The 11,860-nt window shown below is 39.0% G+C and overlaps 1 protein-coding gene across 1 annotated transcript; it reads right to left on the bottom strand.

The window, feature by feature from the left end:
• Positions 1-2,841: 2,841 nt before the first annotated feature.
• On the bottom strand, positions 2,842-5,632 carry LOC136772075 (C-type mannose receptor 2-like). Its single transcript, XM_066724768.1, has 6 exons — positions 5,613-5,632; positions 5,025-5,078; positions 4,274-4,683; positions 3,700-4,053; positions 3,198-3,289; positions 2,842-2,967 (listed from the first exon to the last, which is right to left on the bottom strand). The coding sequence occupies exons 1-6, from the start codon at positions 5,630-5,632 to the stop codon at positions 2,842-2,844; spliced, it is 1,056 nt and encodes a 351-aa protein (XP_066580865.1).
• Positions 5,633-11,860: the final 6,228 nt, after the last annotated feature.

The raw sequence follows: 11,860 nt of genomic DNA, 5'->3' as shown, positions 1-11,860 counted from the left end.
AATGTTTTTTACTTTTGCAATCAAAGGGATATAAAATGTATTATTATATGGAAATACACTGCTGTGTCTTATTTATGTACAGTAGTATTAGTATTACTTTCTGACTAATATTTCAAGGTTGGTACAGCTTATATTTCTATGTGTCATTTCTTGTTAAAATGTAGAAATACGGCCTGTTTACAAAAATTTAAAAAAACATGTTAAGTGCTGTTATAGATTAAAATAGTGAACCACGTTAGTTAAGGGGTTGCAAATGTGTTTATAAATGGTTAAGAACAGTTTATTAATATTTACATGCATTTGTAGCATCTTTTGTTTAGGACGATCTGTTTACAATATTACAAAATTATTTATAAATGATTAACAACAGCTTATGAAGTTATTTTGAACATCTTGTATTCTATGTATAGGTCTATATAATGGTGTAAGAGTTTAAATTTGTGTTTACTACTATAAAAAAAGAGCAAATAATTACCAGTTGGCAGCAGACATTCCCTTTGAAGAGCTAGCAGGTTTAAAAGTTGAGTTTTCAAGTGTACATTTTTAAAGTCATGTGCCAGAGAAGTTTCAGCTGTGCTGTGCATACACCACACCCTCCATACTGTAAATATACATTTTAAACCCATAAGGGCTACAAAGCTCGATGTGCTCTTATGGAATCGAACTGTGTAAAACATGTATGATGACAACCAGCAAGCAAAAGCAGTTGTAATAGATGTATTTTGTTAAATAATTATGGTAGGTGACTTAACAGGTTTATGTAGTATCTCAAAACACATTCTAGTGGGATGTAGAAGAAATTACACTAATCAATAGCAACTGAATTTATGTGGTTATAAAGTATCCACAGGTCTGGGTGGAAGATTTGGACATCATCTATTCACTGGGATATGTAATTTTTTCACCCCAGGATATATGCAGGATATAAAAAGTGAAGACAAGAGATACATCAGTAAAATTGATTTATAAATGGTACTTAATTAAATAGCATTATACTGTATGTTTAATAGCAGCTAATAAACAGCATGGCAGATTATGATAGATTGATGTCGGCTTGTAAATGTCATGTTATAATATATGTTATAAAGAATGTTATTATATATATTATAACATATTATATAAAAAAAAAACTTGTGTGAAGACATATTGTGTTGTCCTTGAACACACATAGAAGGTATTACATTTAACACATTAGTTCTAAAAGTGGAAGTTAGCAATTAATAATTGAGCATTATTTGAAATCTGCAGCAATACGATAACATCAATCCATTTAAATCATTATTGTGTCCCATATACACTGAAACATCTCAGGGTGCTGCACAATGTACCCAATGTCATAGTTAGAATATTGCTTAGCTGTTTTTTCATGTTACATTTCAAAATGCATTTCCAAATATAACAAAAATGCTATTTTCAAAGTTTAAACTGATTTTTTGTATTTAAAATATGATGCCAGACCTATTTTTACCAGAAAGGTGAGAATTGAATATGTCTTATAGTATGCATCCATCCATCTTCGAAACCGCTTATCCTGGTGAGGGTTGCAGGGAAGCTGGAGCTGATCCTGGCAGGAATACACCTAAAACAGGCAACACACATGTCTGTGGATGGTGGGAGGAAACCGGAGTGCCCGGAAAAAACCCACATAGACAGGTAGAACATGCAAACTCTACAGAGACAGGCCCCTGAGCTGGGACTCAAACCCAGACACCCCAAAGCTGTGAGGCAACAGTGCTAACCACTGTGCCACCATGCTGCCCATAATATGCATTATTATAGTTACTGTGTATGGAACTCTCATGACAAATCATTACTTTTGGATATTATTATTATTATTATTATTATTATTATTATTATTATTATTATTATTATTATTATTATTTTAATTTCTTGGGAGATGCCCTTATCCAGGGTGACTTACAACATAAGTGCAAAACAAAGTGCAAAAATACAGTTAAGTAAAGGCATCAAACATTATCAATTACATTTACATAAAACATAGCAATTCAAAATATACTACATTTTACAAATTCCAATTTACACAGGCAAGTACAGTAAGTGAGGTCATACATCCTGGACAGTTAAAGCTAAGTCAAGATGTAGGGTCACAGTCAAGGGCTATATGTCTGTTTAGGTGGAAATCTGCATTTTTTAAGTATACTCAATAGGCAAATGTTGGGCTGTTGAGTATCTGGAGCCGGTTGTGGTGGGCCGGTCTGATGAGTCATTGACACCCAAGGGTTGTTGATGTTCCAACCCCCCACCTGTGAGTGCCAGTGAGTGATCCCCACTAGAGAGAAGACCACAGCCAGCAGCACTGATTAAGAACTTTCTGACTTCCTTGCTGCTTTAACAACTATATTGCCAGGAGGGGAGGCAATCATTAGGCATAGGCCATAAGCTGTTGACCCCTAGAGATATATTTTCTTCAACATGCCATCTAAAATTAGTTTTTGTTTTTTCTCTCCTTCGTGCCTAATGGTTTATTTAATGTTTGTTTATTTTATGTTGTTTATTTATTTAAACTGGTAAAGGCTTATTCATATATTTTATTTTATTTATATAATCACTTGGTAAAGTGCTCTGTGGCATCCATGCGAATGGCACTATACAAATTAAAATTGTTTGATTTTTAGAACAATATGAAAATCAAAGCTTCATAAAATACAAACAAGTTCTACAGGAACATCAAATCACTATTATGAATAGTATAATAATATAAATCTTCCTAGCATTAGTGATTTCAATATAAAACTAACAAATAATACAGCTTAACATTGTACTGATGGAGCTACATACTTTGCACACTGTACTATATGTTATAGAACTCTAGGCAGCACATTAGCACTGGGGCTGCAGTGTCTCTGCTCCTCCCTCCTCCTGGTGGAAAACCTGCCCGTCCGCCTGCTCTCTCCAGCGCAGTGTGGTGTCCTCCGGCAGACCCAGCCTGATCCATTCACTCTTGATCTGAAAACACAGCAGTAACACACTGACTGGAGCAGCACTGTGGCCAAGGGCACAGAGTGGAGGCAGCAGAGCTGTGCTGTGATTGTTTTATGATTACAAGTATAAATGAATAATGCTCATAATAAAGCTTGACCCCTGTAGCCATGTGTCTCCACACTCTACCTCCCTCCCTCTCTCTATCTCTCACAGTCACTGGGTCATCTGGTCCTCAGCACTACTGTGTCTCTCACCTGCTCTAAGAGTCTTTCTCTCACTGCAGGAGCATTGAGGTTCACACCATGTTTCCCCAGGAATTGCAGGTTCATTAGTTCTTTCCATTTCGCTGTGAAGACCAAAAGATCAATTTCCACGGCACACACACCGACACAACTTAATGATGTACCTTTCTGCCACCTACAGGCTGAGGTGAGTGTTCAGCAGGTGTGTGTCTGTCTGTCAGTGAGGGACAGAGTGACTAGGCTGTGTGAGCACCAGCAGGAGAGAGTGATGAAGGAGAGAGACTGTGAGGTGATGTCAGCTGTGCTGCAGTGCAGTGAGCTGCTGTGTGTGGAGGCAGGTGAGGGGAGCAGCAGGTGGAGGTGAGGAGGTGCTGGTGTGATGAGATAAAGTGTGTTGGTGTGAGAGGGGAGGTGTGGAGGGCTGAGCTGCAGTGAGGTGGGGTGAAGGGCACTGGTTGGAGGTGAGGTGACCCTTAGCCAGCCTCTCTAACTCAGCAAGCTCATGTCAACTCACCTTGGTAACAGAAGAAAGGGAACCTGTCAGTGCAAGGATCATCATTCCACTTCCCTCTTTTATCCTTATCTAGATACATTGTAACACAGTTCTCATCAACTCCACTAAAATTGTTGGGTTCGCCTGTGTTCCAGTTGCGGAAGGAGGAGCTCCTCTTGTCTGACCACTTCCAGGGATCTCTGAACAGACCGATCCACACATTCTGCCCCTTTGCTGCTTTCGTTACCTCCTCATTCTCACGCTGGTTCCTCACACTGACCAGGTCTGTGTGTTTCTCTCTACAGAATCTCTGCGCTTCTGTCCAGCTCTTCACTTGGTCAATCAGGATGTATTTTTGAATGGGGTCACTGGTGTCTGTGAAGAGAATGCCCATCTTGTTCAGACTTGAGCAGCTGTGCCATATTGGCCTGAGAGAGATAAATTTGGTTGTAGTTCCTCTCCTGTTCTGTTGTCTCAGCTGCAGTGTTTGACAGTGATAGTTATTTAGTGAAAATAATGAACTTTATATTGATCAAGACTTCCATTATTTTTGGCAGATATAATTAATAAAGTGAGAGCAGACAGAGCAGCTTACCTTGATAGCAAAGGAAAGAATGGTTGTGTCTGCAATTATCATCAAACCATCCACCAATATTGTCCATTGCTCCACAGTTCTCATTGCTACCCTTGTTATTTGGTTGCTCTGAGTTCCAGTTGTGATACTCAGACTCCTTGAAGAAATCACTGTCTGCCAGCGTCCACTGCCAGCTGTTCAAGTCATCATACAATCCAATCCATACCTTTTCTCTATAAGCACTGTCTACTATGTTGAGCAGTCTGTTCAGTTCTTCTGCGTTGTCAATGGAGGCCAGGTCAGTGTGTTTCTCTCGGCAGTATTGTTGTGCGTCAGTCCAGCCCAGGGGTTTGTTCACAAAGACATACTGACGAGCAAGACATGAGGAGAGGCTGCAGATCCCTGGAAACACACAACACAACACACACAGACTGTCACTTAGAGCAGAGGCTCACAGGGGCTCCCTAAGTGTCCTACAGCAATGCTGGTGAGTCGGTGTGGAGAGACAGTCAGTGCTCATTCAGGGTCTCTAGTTGTGGGTGTAGCTGTGCTGGTGCTGTGGAGTCCTGGCTGTGTGACAGTGTTGCTGGTCAGTGTTGCTGCTGAGAGACTGGGCCCAGTCAGCAGAAGGACATTGGCTCAGGGCTGCAGTCCTGTCACTGTAGTGGCTGATGTTGGGCCAATACTGGGCCAACAGTGTGAGGTGATGTGATCAGGGCTGTTTCTGTCAGATTGCGTGTCAGACACAGTCCGGAACACAGGGGACACTGACCTGAGAACAGCAGGATGAGAAATGCCCTCCACTCCATGACTGTCGCCTGTCTGTCTGCAAACACAGAAACACGGGTTAGTTCTCACTGGCAGAGGAGGAACATTTTAGCCCAAATAAATTATAAATATTAAAATGCATGTAGTAGATATATTCAACAGATAGAAAAACTTAAGAGAGAAATGTAATGCCAGTATTTTGACTATATTCTGTATGTCACACTTTCAATATATGGTTCTGTCTTGATACATTGCAAAAGTTAAAGTAAGTGTCTTCTATATTTTTATAGATAGATATAGGGACATGTATTTGTTATTTTCGTCATATGGTGTCACTAGAGAGCTCACTTGTAGTTCTATGTTCCATCAATTACTTTATATGTAGTCTTTTAATTTGATTGCACCTATTTATTTATGTTTAAACTAGTAGAAGCAACATAGTGATAAAGTCCCTTCTTATTTTAAGAGTATTACAACAGAGCCATTACTCATATTAGCCTCCAATCACCATGATTTGATCATGTTTATTTAACTGTCACACAGAGGTCCCAATAAACTGGACACACAGGGTTATATTAAAGAGCGATCCTACTGAAAACACTGGCAGCCCATCTTAGATGTTGATTTCACCATGTTAACAAACCGGGATATTGTTTAATATTTTTTCCATTCGCCCTGTACTGATAAATATGAAAATCTTGTGTGAAGCCCTTTCTAATCCAGCTCGTCTAAAATGCAAATACAGAAACTACCAGAACACGCTTAAAAAAAATGTCATTTTTCTAATTCTCACGAAACAAGTATTTTTCAGTGCGTTTCTAATTAACTTTGTTTTAAACCCTGTGTACCACTGGTAACATTATTTCAGTTCAGTTCCTTATGTATAAAAAGAGAGAGAGAGAGAACGGGAGGCGCTGTGAACATGTGACGAACCAATATCCAGCTGAACATGTAACATGTTGTCGATTAATACTGTGGTCAAATATCCACGCTGCTAAAGTAAATATGGAACAAGGCAAAGTTGTTACGGAAAATGTAATGCTAATAGCCGGCAAGGTATCTTAAGACCAAAAAGTAAAAAATGATTAGATACAAACAAAAAATGCAAGTTTAAGTCATAGACAACATACTGAAGTTTTAGGTAATAACCGTTAGTTAAACTTATCAAAACCAACAGGACGTAAGACCCTGCCACTTGGTGGGGTGGGGGGGCGCACACAAAGGTTTAAAGCAAGACGGGGCTTCAGACTCCCCCTCTCCCCGGGCAGGGTCGGCAGGATCTGGCACGATCCAGCAAGAAGTTACAATAACCAATTCTGTTTTAATTCAATGTGAAAACAATGACAGACTCTGAGATGTTCAAACAGTGTGTTTTATAGTTCGTGCAACAAAAGTCCTACTTCCAGGGTCTGGGACAGCATGACATAATCGATTACCGAGGAATAGAGCAGGGGCTCACGACACGTCCCTTTCTCACCCTCTTTTAAAGCGTGTCTCTCCCCAGTCTGACCCGACACAGGCTCCAGACCTCCGCGGCTTCAAAGGGACCTCGGCTGTATAATAGTTGCTGAGCTGGCTGGCGAGCGGGGACACAGTGATGCTACACAGCGGAAGGTTTCCTGCTCACAGCACCGGCCAAAGTTGCTCTGATAGTTAACTTTCAGCTCGTCTCTCGCTCTGCGCCGCTATAACATCCTTCAGCTCTCACACCGCTAGCTGTGTAAATCCTACACCATTCACCCAATTTGGATGTAACTAGCCTCAAAATAAAGTCTACACTTAAAGCACATCTTAATTGTTTCCTTTCAAATCCATTGTGGTGGCATTCAGAGCCAAAATGATGAAGATTATGTCACTGTCCAAATATTTATGGACCCAACTGTATAGAAAATGGATAGACAAACTCAATTCCTAAAGTTCATTTAAACGTGCAGCAGTTTGTTGGGTGTTTTTCGACATTGATATTAACACTCCGTTTTCCGGTCAATTATGTGACATGGGAGGATACGCAATAATAAACCTGCTTTTGGACAACAAAATATTTGTATACATAATATAAATCATTAAAAATAGCAAAGGCAACTACCCTTGTTTACCAACCCTAATTAATATATTGTTGATCAGATTTTACTATTTTTCTAGAATACTTTTTAGGACCAAAATAAAGTTGATGTAGCCGTAGGGAACTTACAAAATACTCCTTGTTCCTCTATTAAGTTAACTTAAATTAAATTATTTACTTTTTAAGAATTCATAATACAACACTTTTTCAAAAGCAAAAAATTATAATTTAATAGAAATGTACAAATTCTCACCTGATCGGGGATGTCAGTTGTTGAACTTCTCTCTGGTTGTGCGCCTGTGTGTCTCGGTCAGTGTTTGGTCAGTGTTAACCTGTGTGTTTTTCTTGTCTGCTAACCTCTCCTCCGCAGTACATGCAAATCTCAGTTCTGTCCGCTAACACTGAGCTCCTGTAAGCCTGTCAGTGGATATTTAACCCTTCATATCTCACAGAGCTCAGGGACAGAAGGGCGTCAAGTGTACAATGGCATCAGACAGATTCAGAGCATTTTCTTGATTTTCCGTTGAAGCTCCCCTTCGGGGTCAGAGTGCCACACAAAACACACATTCAACACAATGAATCAGTTAATGGAGAAGCTGATGTATCTGAAACTAAAGGTGGTCTATGAGACTGGCCTAAAGAAGAGAATTACCTGTCTGTCAAATAATCCAGCCAATGGGAAGCAGACAGTTTCTTCTCGGTCAGTTACTTGTGCAAGGGTCCAATTAAGGTAGTCCTCGTTGCTGTGACTTGAATGCTCTGATCTCGTTTTAAGCTGTTACTAAAACGGTCTCCCTGTCTGTGAAGGTTCATGATCTCCCCAGTCTCTGTCGGTACAGCAGTGCAGTTGTTGCACCTGCTCTGGGGAACAGTGGAAAGATTTACAAACATAAGAATACTTATTCTGGGCTTTGAGAAACTTGTGTTTTAATTCAAAATATCGCATTACATAGTGTCAATAATATTTATAATTAACTTAAATAATTAGCTGAAGTGCAAAACACAAACGAAAAGTACAAGACAAACTAACTCATATCCACAGCACATACAAGCAAAGAAACTCAGTCAAAGCAAAAACAAGCAAACTCAAAGTGTAAAGCATGCTCTTTACTTTTGTGTATTATGTGATTTTATTAATTTAGAATTTACACAATTTGTTACAATGTGTTTTAATTGGGATGCCCTTTAAGAATCCGAGGTCTGTGTTAACTACCTGGAAGTTAATTTATTGGTTTGGGGTGTATAAAAGACATCCAGGTGTGTAATAAGGAAGATATGTGAGTTAAGTGGACAGGACTGGGGGATAACGGGCTGTTTTTATTTACGTTTGGTAAGACACTCCGGTTTATTCGAGTTATTTTATTATTATTATTATTATTATTATTATTATTATTATTATTAATTGTGTGTTCTATTTATGGTTTGATAACGTATGCTTAGAGTTATAATTTAACTAGAAAACGTTTGTCATATTCTATGGTAGAGCCATTGTATCCTATGTAATCTCAGACAGGTTGACAGTATGCTTTTGTTTATAAAACGGAGGGGTGCTTGCTTTTAAATACGTTTTTAAACGGGGTTGTGTGTTGAAGTTTAAAGCACGGTAGATTTCCTGATTAATGATGACTCTCCATAGTATATTCTGTATACAAACTATACAGCGGCAAGAAAGTATATGAACACTTTGGATTAATTTGTCACAAAATATCATAAAAGTCGCAAGTATAGACAAGCACAATGTGCTTCAGCTAACAACACGCAAACAATTATAATCTTTAATGTATTTATTGAACACATCCCATTAAATATTTACAGTGCAGTGGAAACCGTAAGTGAACTTCGTAAGTGACTACCTTGTTGTTGTTACCTGGATGATCCACAACTGTTTTTTAGTTTTGTTCATGAGTCCTTTTTTATCTTTAAGAGAGTGCTCCTATTCTCAGCTCGTTACCTGTATAAAAGACACCTGGGAGCCAGAAATCTTGCTGATTGATAGGGGATCAAATTCTTATTTCACTCATTAACATGCAAATCAATTTATAACTTTTTTGAAATGCGTTTTTCAGGATTTTGTTGTTGTTATTATGTCTCTCACTATTAAAATACACCTACCATTAAAATTATAGACTGATCATTTCTTTGTCAGTGGGCATACGTACAAAATAAGCAGGGGATCAAATACTTTTTCCCCCCACTGTATATTAGCAGCACCCACACAACCCATGCCACACTTTATGTAATCAAGATTATGTAAACAAGATTACTGAACAATATTCAAAACAATAACTTAAGTAAAACAGATGTAAAATAGAACAAGGGGAACATGTTGCTCTGAGGAGGAGGCTGGCTTAAAGGAGCACAAAATAGGCACAATGGTATCCTGGCTCTGGCTAAATCTACATCTATCCACTGCAGATGTACTATCCACAACCTGGATGAGTAACTAGTATAAATGACTGTGATTGGTCGGTTGACAAAAAGTGACATTGACAAGCTCATCGACTTTATGAACGTTGAACACGTTTCAACAACAGGCACCTGATATAGCTAAATGACCAAACCCAAACCTTCCTTATTACATTACATTATTTGTCATTTAACAGACACTCTTCTCCAGGCGGGCGGGGGGGGAGGCTAGTCTTTACTCATACACTGTGCTCGTAAATAATTTTCGTGCACGTATCTAATTTTAGGGGCATATGTGAGTGAAATAGTTGCACTGTAGATCCCTGAATTGGCTTATTATTGTCAACGATGGAGACTTGCTATGAAGTTGGGCTGCCCTCACCATGCACACCTTGGGTGGAGGAGGATGACTGTCCTGCAATGGCAGCCGGAGTTGGCACCGTTGCGACTCGAAGACAGTCGAAGGTTCTGCATTTTCCCTTTAACTGATGCACAAAGTTGAGGTGCTTAATCATTGCTGTAGTGTCCCCCCTTGCAAGAAATTACCTTCCAACATAAATTACATGTCGTTTCCTCCCTATCTTTGGCTTTATTAAAATGCAGCAAGCCTTTGACCGCTTAGTACGTTCAGCCATCCTAGCAAGCAACGAAATGAGAAATTAAGCAAATTAGGGCATGAGGCAATTAAATTCTTCTTCGTTTAGTTTAAAGGTGGTTGGCAGGCAATTCAATTGACTTTAGTAATTTTATTAGACAATCGATGTATGTTTGTGCACCAGTGATTTGATTTAAATTACATGACTCTTGTCTCTCGAGATACAAGTTAACATTACATTCTATCTATATGTTTGGACTTTAGTATGCCTTTCTCCATTGTTAAATGTACTTTTAATTAAAATATTTTATTCTAATAAATATACAAAATCTAAATCTAAAATACAAATAATCTTACCCTTCAAGCTACCACAGACGATATATCTTAAATTAAAACTTGGAACTTTGCTTAATGTAAGAAAACAATTATAATGCATTGGCCACGGACTGTTTATATGCAAATGGTGCTTCTTGTAAATCAGCCACAGGCAGAGTTCATAATACAAGGTGAAAGCCGAGCTGTATTCACTCATTTCCATTCGCCTGTAGAGACAGGATACAGGAAACTATGGAAATGATGTGAAGACCTGATGCTTATCTCTTCCCTGATTGTGTAATTGAGAAAGACATCTGTAGGAAAAACATATATAGTATTTGTCAAACACACTGATTTGTAATCATATTTCCAATCCCTAACTCCAGCGACCCTGGCTCTGAACTTTTTTACTGCCATTGTTATTCTGATGGTTATGATATTGAAAATGAATATTGTTAGCAGAATTGTAAATTACGCAGTTTAAAAAAATAAACAATATCTATATAAAATAACGAAGACTTAAAATAACTTCTAATGTCAATGAGAATGTATTAAATTAAGTACAGTGTAACCCACTACCTGACCATCAGGTATCACTCGGGGGGGAGACCCTGACAGTTGTCCTGGGCCCAAGCTTTACAAGTGAAAGTGCAGAGTTTCATAATACAGTGTATTATGTGGCAATAGACAACCTCATCAGTCAGTGAAGCAGTCAATTTCAGACTGTTTGGGCTATCTGTAACGACTTTGCAGCAATTCTGAAGTTTAGAGGCATGAGTGCTGAAGACATCAATACGTCACGTGAAAAGCTTGTCAGTAAGAATTCACAGGATCTGACAAACGGTTTGGGTACTGAAGTTCTCCATCTAACTAAAATTGATTGCGCCACATTTGAAAACAATTTAAAGCCATTGGACCTTCTGAATGCAATATACCGATTTAAACTGTCCCGGGGATCATAATTCCTAGCTGCGGCCCTGCTGACAATACCTCTCACCCTCTCTCTCTCTGAGGTTCTGCATTATTTACCTGTATATTTCATGCTCTACATGCACACTTCTGTTCATTCCCATAATGTATGACTGCTGTCAGTCCACTTTTCTATGGTTTCGAGTGTATATCTTTGGAGGCATTTGTATGGAGCTTAATTACACCTCAGCTAAACACAAAGAAATACAAGGAAGTTCCCTTTTACTTATCCTGATTGGAATTTAATAAATTATGTCCTTCTGATGACTTCTCCAGACCCAGGGATGCAGACCCCTGCCTGTCAATATCACCCCATTGAGGGTGTGAGAAGGGCCTCAGGGAGAGGCAGCACCATGTGATCACTCTCTCCACTCTCTATGGAAATCACTGTTCCGCTCCAGTGTCCCCTGGAACTGCACTGATGGGGACTCATTGACAGAACAGAAAATAGATTTGCATGTAGTCAGAGGCAGAGAGGGTGTCAAACCAGCAG

The sequence above is a fragment of the Amia ocellicauda genome, chromosome 15, assembly GCF_036373705.1.
Source record: "Amia ocellicauda isolate fAmiCal2 chromosome 15, fAmiCal2.hap1, whole genome shotgun sequence".
In the NCBI taxonomy this organism is placed as follows: Eukaryota; Metazoa; Chordata; class Actinopteri; order Amiiformes; family Amiidae; genus Amia; species Amia ocellicauda.
Note: the sequence above shows the minus strand (reverse complement) of the source record. Positions and strands in the feature narration are given on the sequence as shown.